Source organism: Pelophylax lessonae (assembly GCF_965119305.1).
Source record: "Pelophylax lessonae genome assembly, chromosome: 4".
Taxonomy (NCBI): domain Eukaryota; kingdom Metazoa; phylum Chordata; class Amphibia; order Anura; family Ranidae; genus Pelophylax; species Pelophylax lessonae.
This window is the reverse complement of record NC_138771.1, coordinates 400,883,300-400,898,694: the sequence shown is the minus strand read 5'-3', so window position 1 is coordinate 400,898,694 and position 15,395 is coordinate 400,883,300. Positions and strand designations below refer to the sequence as shown.

At 47.3% G+C, this 15,395-nt stretch overlaps 1 protein-coding gene across 1 annotated transcript in view; it reads left to right on the top strand.

Moving 5' to 3' along the window:
• Nucleotides 1–15,185, top strand: part of SKP1 (S-phase kinase associated protein 1) — a 55,819-nt gene extending 40,634 nt beyond the window's left edge. The window contains exons 3-5 of the mRNA XM_082252645.1: nucleotides 12,774–12,917; nucleotides 13,057–13,197; nucleotides 15,020–15,185. Of these exons, the coding sequence (XP_082108771.1) occupies nucleotides 12,774–12,917; nucleotides 13,057–13,197; nucleotides 15,020–15,055 (321 nt within the window). The 3' untranslated portion in view covers nucleotides 15,056–15,185. The remainder of the gene's footprint in view (nucleotides 1–12,773; nucleotides 12,918–13,056; nucleotides 13,198–15,019) is intronic.
• The last annotated feature ends 210 nt before the right edge of the window (nucleotides 15,186–15,395 follow it).

The window sequence follows — 15,395 nt, the reverse complement described above, 5'->3', positions numbered from 1 at the left end:
GTAAGTTCTTACAAAAATCCATTTTTTTTTTTTTTTGGTCACAGGTGTTTGAAAAATGACTAAAAACATTTTTTTTTTTTTTTTTTTTTTTTTACACAAAGTGGGCATTGAAATGATATATTGCTCACACATGCCATGTGTATATGTGTAATTACACCCCAAAATATATTCTGCTGCTTCTCCTGAGTACAGGGATACCACATATGTGAGACTTTTTGGGAGCCTAGCTGTGTACGGGACCCCGAAACCAATCCCCACCATCAGAATTTCAAAGGGCGTACATTTTTCATTGCATTTTCTCACTACCTAATGTCACGATACCACAACCCCCCCCCCCCCCCCCAAATGACCCCATTTTGGAAAGTAGACACCCCAAGCTATTTGCTGAGAGGCATGGTGAGTCCATGGAATATTTCATATTTTGCCACAAGTTTTGGGAAAATTAATTTTTATTTTTATTTTTTACAAAGTTGTCACTAAAAGATAAATTGCTTACACATGCCATAGGTATATGTGGAATGACACCCCAAAATACATTCTGCTGCTTCTCCTCAGTACAGGGATACCCCATGTGAGATTTTTTTTTGCAGTCTAGCTGAGTACAGGACCCCGAAAACCAATCCCCCACTTTCAGGCTTTCCATGGGGCGTAAATTGTTTTCACTCCTGACTACCTATCACAGTTTCGGAGGCCATGAAATGCCAAGACAGCACAAATCCCCCCCCCCCCCCCCCCAAGTTAGTTTCCGAAAAGGGGTTAACACCCTAAGCTATTTGCAGAGAGGCATGTTGAGTGTTTTGCAGATCTCACTTTTTGTCACAAATTTTTGGAATTTGAAAAGCCTTTTCCTGTTTTTTATTCATTTTCCAAAATAAATGAGCTGCAAAATACTCACCATGCCTCTCAGCAAATAGATTGGAGTGTCTACTTTGCAAAATGGGGTAATTTGGGGGGGGGGGGGGGTTTGGGCCATCTTGGCATTTCATGGCCTTCAAAAGTGTGATAGGTAGTAAGGAGTGAGATCAACAATTTACGCCCTTAGAAAGCCGGAAGGTGCAGATTTGATTTCTGGGTCCTGTACGCTGCTAGACTGCCAAAGTCTCACACATGGGGGGGGGGGGGGGGGGGTATCCCTGTACTCGAGAGAAGCAGCAGGATGTATTTTGGGGTGTCATTTCACATATACCCATGGCATGTGTAAGCATTATATCATTTACTGACAACTTTGTGTAAAAAAGAAAAAAAAAAATTCCCAAAACCTGTGGCAAAATATAAACTATTCCATGGACTCACCATGCCTCTCAGCTAATAGCTTGGAGTGTCTACTTTGCAAAATGGAGTCGTTTGGGGGGAGGGGGGGTTGTGCTATCTTGAAATTTCAGAGCCTCTGAAACTGTGACAGGTAGTGCAGAGGTAAAATAAGCAATTTACGCCATTAGAAAACCTGAAGATGGGGATTGGTTTTCGGGGTCCCGTACACAGCTAGGCTCCCAAAAAGTCTCACACGTGGTATCCCTGTACTCAGTAGAAGCAGCAGAATCTATTTTGGGGTGTCAATTCACATATACCCATGGCATGCGTGAGCAATAGATCATTTAGTGACAACTTTCTGTAAAAAACAAAATTGTCACCTTCCCGAAACTTAGGGCAAAATATAAAATACTCCATGGACTCAATATGCCTCTCAGCAAATAGCTTTGGGTGTCTTCTTTTCAAAAAGGGGTCATTTGGGGGGGGGTGTTTGAACTGTCCCGGCATTTTATGCTCAATCTTAGCCACACAACACCCTACTAACCACTTGAAAACCAAGCCTTTTCTGTGACTTTTGTGTTTACATGAAAAAATATTTTTTTTTACTTGAAAATTTACTTTGAACCCCCAAACATATATTTCTTTAAAGCCGAGGCCCTATAGAACAAAATGGTGATGTTGCAAATTTTTTTTGTCACACGGTATTTGTGCACAGATTTTCCAAATGCAATTTCTGCGAAAAAAATACAATTTTTTTTAAATTTAATACACTATATAATTCCAAATTGTTTGGTAAAATTTAAAAGATGATCTTATGCCGAGTACATAGATACCAAAAATGACATGCTTTAAAAATTGTGCACGCCTGTGCAGCGGCAACAAACTACGTACATTTTTTAAAAGTCTTTACAGCTTACCACTTTAGACTTACAGAGGAGGTCTACTGCAAGAATCACTGCCCTCGACCTGGCGTTCGTGGCGATACCTCACATGCTTGCTGCAATTGCAGTTTACATATGACACTAGACCTACGCTTGCGTGCACCTTTGCACGGGGGGACAGGAGGGGCTTGATTTTTTTTTTTTAAATCATTTTTAATGTTATCACAGTGAATTTAAATATCCCCTATGATAGCAATCTGTAGTGACAGGTACTCATCCTGGTATAACCACTCAAGTCCAGCCACGTACCAGTACATTGCTGGTCCTTGTTTGGCAAATAGTGTCGATTTTTTTATTTTTATTTTTTTTTTTTCCATGCAGCCTGTGGGCTGAACGAAACAAAAAAGAGAACCTAACGGAAATCACCACAGGAATATTGTGTAGTATTACACACCATTAACCGCCCAAACAGCCAAACCCACTGATTTAATGGTGGGTATACATGACAATATTCCATGTATACCTAATGGTATTTTAACTGCAGCGGTGAAATCGGCCTACCACAGCTGCTGCCATCAGAGGTATCCGTATATGCTGTGCGCAAACGCTGTTTGTGTCAGAATATATAAAATCAATGTGGCAGCCGACGGGTACCTGCAAGAGGTTAACAAAAGAATGAAAAACAAAGTACAGTAGGAAGAGTAGAAGAACATAAAAATGACTGACACAACAACTGTTTTTGGATTTTTTTTTTTTTTTTGGTAGCACTTTTTCTGTGAACTGCGATTTTTCCAGCTTTGGTCTCTCAAAATGTCGATTAGCCATTGAAAATCTTTTGAGACCCTGTGTTTGTGTACCCTACACTAAAACTCTACTAGTGTATGGTAGCGACGGAAACAGTCCCCGATGCAGAGACCAGGTTGGTCAGGACAGGTGGGACAATAATGGGTGTCGCGCCTAAATCCGCGCCTGCTACAGACATGACCTCTTCTTTGGGGGGTGAGTTTAAATAGGGGTACGCGGCAGGACATTCGGAAAATGCCTCTCATGCAGCCGGCTCATTGTATCTGAAAGGGGCAGTTGGGCAGGCATACCTCCTGGGTACAGGTAGGCTTAAATGATCGCTTCCTGGAATTCTCGGAAGGATCCAGTTCGTCCTGTATAGGATAAAGGCATAGCCAATTGGAATAAACAGACACTTTTTTTGTACCAGCGTCTGGCTTTACGGGCAACTAAAAACTGCGCCAAAAGCTGGTCATTAAGGTCCACCCCTTCCATATTAAGGTTATATTCGTGGACAGAGGGGGGTTTCTCCATAACGCCAGTTGCCGTAGAAATTTGGACTGTCGTGTCTGGGTGAATGGAGGACCGAACAAAAACATCCCGTGTATCCCTCCACTTCATTGCAAGCAATTTGTCCTTTTTCAAGCAGGCTCTCGCCCCCAACTAAGACGGGAATTTACAAGCCGTTGGGGGAAGCCCCGACTATTAGGTCACACGGTGCCACATGCGCCAATTTGTAAATCGAGAAGGTGACTAAATAGTGGCACGCTTGTGTAGAAGTTGTCCACGTACAAATGGTACCCCTTTCCGGATAAGGGTGACACCAAGTCCCAAACTATCTTGCCGCTGCTCCCTATGTAGTCTGGGCAGTTGGGGGGGGGGGGGGGGGCGCGCTCCACAGTGCTATCTTTTCCCTCATAGACCCGGAAACTAACTGGCCTGTGGCCCTGTCACAGAGCTTGTACAGCTTGATCCCGTATTTGGCACTCTTGCTGGGGAGGTACTGTTTCATAGCAAGGCGGCCAGTAAATGTAATCAGGGACTCGTCAACGCAGACAACTTGTTTGGGCAACAACAAGGCTGCAAACTCCTGATTGAAGTGGCCTATGAGGGGCCGAATTTTGTGGAGCCGATCATATTCAGGGTCTCCCAGAGGACGACCAATTTAATTGTCGCTGAAATGCATAAATCGCTGAATTTGCTCGTATCTCGCCCTGGACATGGAGGCAGAGTACACGTGCATATGGTGAAGTGGGCTAGTGGACCAATATAGCCGCAATTCACTCTTTTTGGTTATGCCCATGTTGAGGGAAAGGCCCAGAAAGATTTTAAAATCGGGAACCGTTATAGGTTTCTAGGCGAATTGTCTGGCAAGGGGCGAATTTGGGTTGGTGGCGATGAATTGTGCATATAAATTTGATCCACAATAGATCTGAAAAGATCTTCCGTGAAGAACAGCTCAAAAAAAGTTTAGGGGCGTAAAACCAGCTGTCTCCACGTGTATTTCAGGTTGGGCAGTGTATGGGGGAAGTACTGGCGCTGTAGAATCAGTGGGTTGCCAATCCTAAGGATAAAAGAAATGACCGCAAGCGCTAAACCTGGTCACAAGTCACACTTGTACGGGTATATAGGAAAATTCTATATACTGTATACAGGGTGTGTTGTGACAGGGGGTGTAGGGGTGATCAGGGGGTTAAATCTTTTTTGGGGGTGGGTGGCGGGGACCCTAAACCTCCTTGGAACAGAAACTAAGTCGCTAGCGCTAACTCAAGTTACAATCGCACTAATAGAAAAATAGAAAATACAGTAAAACAGTATATTACTTGTTTGTTAGTGTGCAATGTGACGGGGGGATCAGGGGGTTAAATCTTTATTGGGGCGGTGTGGCGGGTATTTTAAATGTAAAAGGAATGGCCGCAAGCGCTACACCTGGTCACAAATCACACTTATCTAGGTATATAGGAAAATGCTATATACAGTATACAGTGTGTGTTGACAGGGGGTGCAGGGGTTAACTGGTAGGGGGAGATCGGGGGTTAAATGTGCGTATCCAAGTGTGTGTGTGTGTGTGTGTGTGTGTTTGGTGCTCTCTCCTCTCGATGAATCCAAAAAGGATCATGGGAGGGGAGAGCAGGTCTTTTCTGAGCCTGTGTTTACATTACACAGGCTCAGCATAGAATCTGATTGGGCAGGACCGATCAATGGGTCCAGACCAAAAATCATTGGTCTGGACCTGATGACTGATCGGTTCTGAACCCAATCAAGCCATCAGCGGTGTCGGGAGCGCGCCCCAGAGCGGCGGGAATGAGCGACGTAGCCCTACGTCGGTTTGCCTGTAGGGGGCTGACTGCCGCAGTAAATAGTCGTGCGGCGGTCGGCAAGTGGTTAAAGGCTCGCAAAGCCACTTCAAGGAAGAGTTATCACTGCACTTGGAAAGCGTATATTGCTTGGTGCGAAACGAATGGTTTTCATCCTCGTTCTTTCTCGGTTGCGAAGGTCTGGGCCTTCCTGCAGCAGGGCGTTGATCAGCGTCTGGCGCTGACTACGGTCAAGGGTCGGTTGTCGGCCTTGGCCATCTTTTTTCAGCGACCGTTGGGGTGGCATTCTTTGGTCCGCACCTTCATTCAAGGGGTGCGGCATTTGGCTCCCCTGAGGAGGGCTCCTTTGCCTCCCTGGGATCTGAATCTGGTTTTGTCAGTGTTACAAAAACCTCCTTTCGAGGATATCAGAGAGATTCCTCGGTCTGTGTTGTCACAGAAAGTTGCCTTTCTCGTGGCAATCACGTCGGCTCGCAGAGTGTATGAATTGGCGGCCTTGTCCTGCCGTTCTCCTTATCTGGTACTTCATAGAGATAAGGTGGTTCTGCGACCGAGTCAATCTTTTTTTCCCAAGGTGGTTTCTTCATTCCACCTCAATGAGGATATCGTGTTGCCTTCACTGTGTGCATGACCCAAGCATCCTAAGGAGTTTGCCTTGCATTCTCTGGATGTGGTCAGGGCGGTCAAGGTCTACCTGTCCACCACGGAGTCTATTCGGCAGTCTGATTCTCGATTTTGTTCTTCCTGAGGGACCTCGGAAGGTATCGGCCGCCTCCGCGGCAACCATTTCTAAGTGGATCAGACAGACGATTGTTCAGGCCTGACCCATCAAGGGTCAGGTTCCTCCTTTTCCAGGCTCATTTTACTTCAGCCGTTAGTGCCTCTTGGGCTTTTCGCCATCAGGCGTCTGTGGCTCAGTTGTGCAAGGCGGCGACCTGGTCGTCCGTGCACACTTTCACTAAGTTTTACAAATTAGACGTTTTGGCATCTTCGGATGTTTCTTTTGGCTGCAAAGTTTTGTGTGCGGCAGTTGTTTAAGGGGACATTATTTTTCTGTCCCTCCTTACGGGGTGTTTGTTCCAGTTTTTTTTTCCTGTGGGCTCCAGTTTTTTTTTCCTGTGGGCTCAGGTTGTTACTAGCCCGGTTATTTGCGTTACCTTCTAAATTGGTTGCGTTGCTTTCCCACACCTCCATACCTGCACTGCTTTGGGATGTCCCATTAGTGAAGGCTAATACCATCGGGCGGCGTCTGTCAAGAGGACGTAAGAGAAAATAGAATTTTTGTAAGAACTTACCGTACAATTCTTTTGAGTCCTCTGACAGTCGCCGCCCCCACCCCTCTGGTTTTTGGATGTGGGGGTTGTTGCCTTCCGGTACTGCTTGCTACAAACTGAGGTAATATCAGATTGGGTTCTGAATAATGGCTGAGGGATGGCCCACTAGTGGCGTGCTGAGGTACAAAGTTTTTTTTGTATTAACCTGATCAATTATCTGCCTAGCCTGCTCCTGCAGAGTGCGCCATTACCCATTAGTGAAGGCTAATACCATTGGGCGGCGACTCTCAGGACTCAGAGAAAATAATTTTACGGTAAGTTCTTACACAAATTCTATGTTCTCTTACGTCCTCCGACAGTCGCCGCCTCCTCTAAGTCATCACTATTGGGTATTGACTTCCGCTCCGCAGGAGTAGCTAGGTATAAGACTTAGTCAAAAGAACAAAGGCATTTCCATATACACACTCATGGGGGCTGTCCCACTGGTCAATACCCCCCTGCAGTGACCACTCCCAACTCAGTTTCTTTCTGCCTAGCGTCAGGAGTAGTTGGGCTTCCCTGTGCTGGGGCTACAGTCTCAGCCTTTCTAATCCTTCTTTTTTATTTGATTTTCTTTGAAAATGTCAGTTTTTTTTCTTTGATTTACTAGCTGTTTATTTTGTCAGCTTTAGTTTTAGTCGATTCTTCGGATGAAGATGGATTCATGCGGAGCTGGGAATCGGACTGACCGCCCTGGTTTGCCAGGGCAGAGGGAACCCCAGCCCGCCATCGAGCGTTCAGCCGTAGTTCGTCCTGGCATTATGAACGACCCATCCCTGCTCGCAGCAGGGATGCAGCCGTGAGGTGGCTACCTCACTGGACACATCTGCGGTGCTGCAGTGTATTGTCCCTGGCTAACGGCATTCCCTGTCAGATGAGGACAGAGGCTCTCCATTCTGAGAGGCTCCCCACGCCATCTGGTACAGGTAAGTACTTCTGTGTGGGCGGCAATTCTGTGTTGCTGTGTGTCCCCCATGTCTGTGCCGGTGTGGGCCTCCCTGTTTGTGATCCCTGTGGGGTCTTTTTGTACATACGCTGCGCTATGGTGCTGTGTTTGTGGGAGCCCCCTTCCCTGTGTCACTTCACTGGGGGTGCAGACGATGTGTGTGGTGGCCGCAGCGGGGGAAAAACCGCGCGGTCCACCATCTTTACTTTGGGCAAGCATGTTGGCTTCACTGTGGGCTGTATTACATGCTGTTTTGGCGCCATCTTGCGTGTGGCAGAACGATCGTTCTGCACATGTTCGGTGGCCATTTTCCCGAAGTCTCCCATTCAGTTCTATGGGCAGCCATTTTCCCTGAGTCCTTTGCAGCTTATAGTTCAGCCTCTTATGACCTCACTTCCTTTTCCTCTGAAGCAGCGACCTAGGTGGTAACACTCTGTGGGCTCTGCAGACTGTCTCTTCCATAACCTTCGGTTTTGTCATTTCTGGCTCAGTTTTCTTCTCCTATTGGGGGTCTTTTGTCACTGTTCACATAGCGGTGGGCTGTGCACTCCGCAGCGGAGTTAAAGGGACAGTTTCCCTTTTTTATTGCACTATTTTTCACCATGGGCAATGGATTCTCAGGACAACAAATTCCTTCCAGCCCTGGTGGGGGACCCCAGTCCTGCTGCGGCCCCTGTTATGCCTGATTTGGCCGCTGTAGTGGCGTCCTTAGTGTCCAAAATGGAGGTGCTGATGGCTGAATGTACTGCTAGAAAGAGGCCCAGATTATCTCTCTCCTCTTGATTCAAATGGTGATATGGCTGCTGCGGCTTTTCAGGGTCTCACTCATTCTTGGATCCGCTGGGGTCTGAGGGGGAGGTGGAGGGGGTTGATGATTCTCCCCCGGGGTCGCCTGAAGAACGCGCGACCATGGATGAATTGATTGTTTCTGTTAAGGAAACCCTACATTTGGAGGATGAGCCCAATCCTCCGGGAATTGTCCTCATTTGGGACACAGGACCCGCAAGTCGGCGCAGGTTTTTCCCTGCCCCGCTGAGTTTCATTACACTGTTAATGAACTATGGCGCACTTTGAAACGGCCATTCCTGGTACCTAGTCGGTTTAAACTGCTTTATCCTTTTGCACCGGCTACAGAATCGCAATGGTGTGTGCCTCCACAGATGGTTCACACTGTGGCCGTGTTAAACAAGGCTACCTTGATTCCTACTGAGGAGACCCCGGTTTTTCGGGATCCCACGAACACACGGTTGGAGTCTCTAGCCCGCCATTTCTACACGGTGGCGGGTTCTTTGCTCAAACCTGTTTTCGCGTCCGTTTTGGTGGCTCAGGCGGTGGCTGATTGGACTAAGGTGCTTAGGAGCAACCTCGTGTCTGATTCTGTTCCACCTGCCAGGCTGGCTATGGTGGATCAAATTCACCAAGGAGTCATGTATTTGTGTGATGCGGCCTTAAATGAGGCCCCTTTGGTAGCGCGTCTCTCTAGTGTTGCGGTGCTTAACCGCCGACTGATCTGTCATCTCGGAAAACAGTTGCTGATTTTCCCTATGCTGGTTCTCGCCTTTTTGGCGAGGCTTTGGATACCTTGGTAAAAGGCGTCACGGGGGGCAAGAGCACCTTGCTGCCCCAGAACCCGAAGAACAAGTCCTTTCGTGGCAAGCGGGGTTCTACTTCTCGATCCACTCAGGGGTCCTTTCGTGCCTTTCAAAACCAATTCAAGGGCCAAGGTAGCCAGAAGAAGCCCTGGGCTGGCAAGAAGTCCGGCAATGCTGGCTCGGTGGGTCAACCCGCCTCTGCCTGAAGGGGCGCCCTCACCCGTTTCAGGGGTGGGGGACGTTTGCGCGGTTTCCTCCAACCTTGGCTGCTCCGAATTTCAGACAGGTGGGTTCAGGAAATCATTCGATCAGGGTACAAGATCGAATTCCTTTCCTGGCCGGCGGACAGATTTTTTTTTCCCTCAAATCTTCATTTGCCTCCAGGGCGTCTGCAGGACCTGCATCAAGCGGTGCAGGACCTCCTTGCCCAGGGGTGATTGTCCCAGTGCCTCATCGGGACAGGCTTCCAATCTGTTCACTGTGCCCAGAAAGGAGGGCAAATTGCATCCTATTCTGGACCTGAAAGCACTGAACCGCTTAGTGCGCGTTTGAAAGTTCCGTATGGAATCTCTTCGTTCGGTGGCCTCCCCTGAGTCCGGGGGAATTCCTGGCCTTTTTAGCACTGAAGGATGCGTACCTACACATTTTCGAGGGTCACCAGAGGTACCTTCGGTTTGCAATAGCGGAGGACCACTATCAGTTTGTGGCGTTACCTTTCGGTCTCGCTTCGGCTTCAAGGGTCTTTACCATAAAGTGCTGGCACCGGTTCTGGGCCTGCTAAGGGCTCGGGGCATTGTGGTCTTGGGGTATCTGGATGATCTCCTACTAAGGTCGAGTGTCAGCCAGGACTTCCTGCGCGATCTGTCCACCACGGTACAGACGCTCCAGGAGTTCGAATGGACCATCAACGTACAGAAGTCGACGACGTCTCCATCGGTTCGTCTTCCCTATCTGGGAATGATCCTGGATTCTGTTCAGGCAAAGGTGTTCTTGCTGGAGGACAAGTTCCGGACCTTGCAGGACGAGATCAGGTCCCTCAGGCACAATCCGTCCTCATCACTCAGAACCTGTATGTGGGGCCTGGGGTTGATGGTTTCGGCCTTCGAGGCGATACCCTTTGCTCAGTTTCACACACGGTCTCTCCAAGCGGAGATCCTGGCCAGGTGGGACAGACTACCTCAGTCCCTGGATCTGAGTGTCTCATTGAGTCACCGGACCAGAATGGATCTTCTGTGGTGTCTGAAGGCAAGTCCTTCCGTCCGTTACTGTGGACAGTGATTACCACGGATGCCAGCCTGTCGGGCTGGGGTGGAGTCTTGGGCAACCTGTCTGCCCAGGGCACTTGGTCGGAGGAGGAATCCTCCCTTCCGATCAATGTGCTGGAATTGCGGGCGATCAAGCTCTGTCTCTTCCAGTGGTCGGACCGACTTTGGGGCTGTCCTGTTCGGGTACAGGCGGACAATGCTACCGCGGTGGCTTGCATCAACCACCAAGGGGGCACCAGGAGTGCCCGGGCGGCTCGGGAGGTGAACAGACATTCTGTCTTGTGCCGAGACAATTCCGGCAATTTCAGCAGTTCACATTCCGGGTGTGGAGAATTGGCAGGCCGACTATCTGAGCTGCCAGACCCTGGACCAGGGGGAATGGTCCCTGCACCCGGAGGTCTTCCAAATGCTGTGTGCGAAGTGGGGATTCCCGGACGTGGATCTGTTAGCATCTCGGCTAAACCAAAAGGTGGAAAGGTTTGTGGCAAGAACGCACGATCCTCTGGCGGACACCTCGGATGCGTTGGTGGCCCCTTGGCATCAGTATCGTCTGATGAATGCCTTTCCTCCGATTCAGTTGTTATCCAGGTTCCTCCGCAGGTTAGCCTTGGAACTGCACCTGGTGATTCTGGTGGCGCCGGTCCTGGTACGCCGACGTGGTTCACCTGGCAGTGGCGCCTGCCAATGCGAGAAGATCTACTGTCTCAGGGACCGATCTTCCATCCTGCTTTACAGTCTCCGGCTTTAACGGCCTGGCTGTTGAGACCCAGGTCTTGAGGGACAGGGATCTCTCCCCTGAGGTCATTCCTACTCTGATTAAGGCTAGGAAAACCTCATCTGGTAAAATCTATTACCGTACCTGGAAGCTTATTTCGCCTGGTTGTGAGTCCAGGGGGTTCTCCCCTCGCTCTTGGTGTCGAGAGTGTTGGCTTTCCTCCAGTCTGGGGTGGACCAGCGCCTGGCGCTGGCCACGATAAAGGGCCAGGTGTCTGCACTGGCTGTTCTTTTCCAACGCCCTGTGGCGTCTCATTCCTTGATTCACACCTTCATTCAAGGTGTGTGACATTTGGCTACTCACAGGAAGGAGCCTTTACCTCCATGGGACTTGAACTTGGTTCTGTCCGTGTTGCAGCATGCTCCATTTGAAAATATCCAGGAGATATCATTGCCTCTGCTGTCTAAAGAAGGTTGCCTTTTTAGTGGCGATCACTTCGGCTCGCAGAGTATCAGAGCTGGCGGCGTTGTCCTGCCGCTCTCCTTGGTAATTCACAAGGATAAGGTGGTCTTGCGTCCACATTCCGTTTTTCTTCCTAAGGTGGTCTCTGAGTTTCACCTTAATGAGGACATTGTCCTGCCTTCGCTTTGTACGAAGCGTAAGCATCCTACGGAGGTTGCTTTGCATTCCTTGGATGTTGTCAGGGCAATCAGGGTTTACCTGTCGTCTACGGAATCCTTTCGTAGGACAGATTCCTTCTTTGTCCTTCCTGAGGGACCTCGGAAGGGCATGGCTGCGTCTGCAGCGACTATTGCCAAATGGATCAGACAGACCATTGAACAGGCTTATGCTTTGAAGGAGCGGGTTCCATGCTTTGAAGGAACGGGTTCCACCCTTCCCTGTTAAGGCGCACTCTACCAGATCTTGAGTGTGTCCTGGGCCTATTGGCATCGTGCCTCGGTGGCCCAGGTGTGCAAGGCTGCGACTTGGTCGTCGGTGCACACCTTTTCCAAATTCTACAAGGTAGATGTTCTGGCATCAGCTGATGCCTCCTTTGTCCGCAAAGTTCTCAGTGCGGCAGTGCCATGAAGGACCCTTGTGTTTTGTTTTTTTTTTTGTGGGTCCCTGGCTGTTGGTGTTTGCTTTCCTGGGCTGTTGCTCCTGTTGAGCCTTGTTTTTTCTGTTGCCCAGAAGGTTCCCTTACTATGCTGGTAAGGTTCCTTTCTCTGATGTGGGTACTGCGTTGCCTTTTCTATGGTTGCGTCTCCGACCCCTCATTATTACACTGCTTTGGGACATCCCAATAGTGATGACTTGGAGGAGGCAGCGACTGTTGGAGGACGTAAGAGAAAACGGAATTTTTTGTAAAATCTTACCTGTAAAATTCCTTTCTGAGTCCTCCGACAGTCGCCGCCCCTGCCCTTCTTTTGGGGTTGTGTTATTACCTACTGTTATGCTACCAAACTGAGTTGGGAGTGGTCACTGCAGGGGGGGGTATTGACCAGTGGAACAGCCCCCATGGGTGTGTATATGCAAATGCCTTTGTTCTTTTGACTAAGTCTTATGCCTAGCTACTCCTGCGGAGCGGAAGTCAATACCCAATAGTGATGACTTAGAGGAGGCAGCGACTGTCGGAGGACTCAGAAAGGGATTTTACAAAAAATTCAGCTTTTAAAAAAAAAAAAACATTTTTACCATTTTTTTTCTAGGTTATACAGTGGTGTACTCATCACAAAGATGACCCCCCTCCACCCGAGGATGATGAAAATAAGGAAAAGAGAACAGATGATATTCCTGTATGGGACCAAGAATTTCTTAAAGTTGACCAAGGAACACTTTTTGAACTTATTCTGGTGAGTATGGTGTAAATTTACTAGGTGGTTTGGTATGTGTTGGGCTAGAACTTTCTCACTTTATATCTTCCCATGGCACATGGTGTGTGGATATAGTATTAGGATTATTAGATTCATTTTTAACCCTCTTCATCTCTAGGCTGCCAACTATTTGGATATCAAAGGACTGCTTGATGTTACCTGCAAAACAGTGGCTAACATGATTAAAGGCAAAACGCCAGAAGAAATCAGGAAGACCTTCAACATAAAAAATGACTTTACTGAAGAGGAAGAGGCACAAGTAAGACTTTTTTTTTTTTTTTTCTCCAACTAAATATAGTGGGCATTGTGGTGATATGCGGGGCCAGACCACTGCTCTTCTCACCAACTCGTGACAGATTGGTCTACCTCACCCTGCGCTTTTACTTGCGCAGCAATAACACTTGCCTGTACCTACAAAGCAGAGGCACAAAGATTTTCCAGCTTGCGGGACCACAATCAATTGCCAACAGACTGCAAGTGATTTCACTGGGTTAAGTTAATTAGGCAATTGAGCCTTTAAACTGCGATCACCTGCTTTACCGAAAAGCAGGAAAATTTCACAATCTTAACAATAGCAATCATTAAAAATAAACGTCTGTACACATGCTGTCACCACGACGGGTATATTCAGTTATACTACAGTAGCGCTCTTCAAGAGACAGGGATTCATTTAGATGGCGGTAGCACATTAGAGAGGTTTTTAACACTTTTTTTTTTTTCAAAATATAGTTTAGTAATGAAAAGGTAAAAATGGTGCGCATGAAATGTATACAAAAAAAAATTGTAAGGAGACAAGCACAGAAGATAAGTGTGAAAAATACTTGCAAGTCCTGTTTCAGCACATTTTATTCTTGTGATCTGTTGGCTCTCATAACTTAACAGGTCTTTTGCTTGATTGTACACTAGAACTCCCAAGATGTGGATGCATTCCACTTTTCTTCACATCAAGGGGGTGTTGACTGAGGCCATCTGGTCTAAGGGGTGGGAGGTTACCACATTCATGACCACGTCTCAGATACAGTTTTCTATAGGTAATCCTATTTCTGAATATCTCCAGTTTGCGAAGTGCAGATTATTGTCCAGTGTGAAATTCACTTAGACATCCAAGACCTGTCCTATTTATATTTCAACTTTACCTAGGATTCTAAGGGGGTTCCCTTGGTTCCCCATAACATCTACTATAGGGATGTTTGGGCTCAGAATACTACCAATAACTGATGGTGAATGACTGACTGATTTTCTTCTTGCTATGCTGTCATGAGTTCAGAAGTTATGACACATGCTGGAATGATGGATACTACCAAGAGACAGATGTGTGTATTTTAGTTTTTCCAACTAAGGTATTTATGACCCTATGTCTCAACTTTCTAGTCACTGAAGGTGCCAAGTCAGACATTAAGGGGCCCTGAGATGTGTTTTTAGGATTAGGTTCTTCTAGTCCTGTTAACAGGCAGATAAGCGATGTCTGGCATGCAACGAAGAGGTTGTGGATTGTATGAGCCGAAGGAGGGTAAGGGGGGTGGGGGGTTGGAGAGAGATAGAGATCACTGTTCTATGCCTTATGACAAAATGGCATGGAGGACTTGTGACCTGAGCAAAATTGCTGCCACACACAGCTATTTATGTGCCCAGTATGAACGACCATTACAGGCATCATTTGTCCATGTTTCTGAACTTGAAAATCTGGTTGCCATCAGCTATACAAACAGTTCTTGCTCAGCCCTGGACATAGACTGTGTCCAGAACCAATCATCAGCATGTAATTGCTTCATGAGCTTTTATGTGAGTAGCTGGGTATCTTTCAATGTGTCTTCATCCCTCCCCTAGCTAGTCAGTCTCCCTCGCCCCTTTCCACTGTAGGTCTCCTGGATCTGATCCCAAGAAGCCCTTTTCCTAAGGGTGAATGGGGCCTAGAACGTAATGCTTGAGATATGTTAACTGGCTGATATTAACTTGTCGGTGATCAAAATGGTTGTTAATTTAGATTAGAAATTTTGTTGCACATTCCTGGATTTCAGGGTCCTAACAGTGCAGACCTTTTATTTTTTTCTCTAATGTTTAACTTTTTGTTTGTGTTCTAGGTACGCAAAGAAAACCAGTGGTGTGAAGAGAAATGAGCTGGTGTGTCTAGGTCAATAACACACTGTATAAATTGTTCCAAATAGTGGCACTGCTCTGTTTATAATAGACAAGTCAGCTCAGCAGCTTACCATATTAGCAGCAGGGTGTTTTTGCTGCATGTTTTGTCGAGTATAAATATTTTTTTTTTCCTCCCCCCCCTTAACTGTTTTTATCATTGTAATCTTGTGTGACTTTTACTATTAAACTGTAATAAATCTGTGTGCTTTGGAAGTGGAATCAAGTTATCTTCTGATGTTCTCTCAACCAGTCTGGTGTTGAGACAGTCCCATCCTCATGCACTGGTGCATCTAATGCATTCTGGTTTGGAAACTGAGG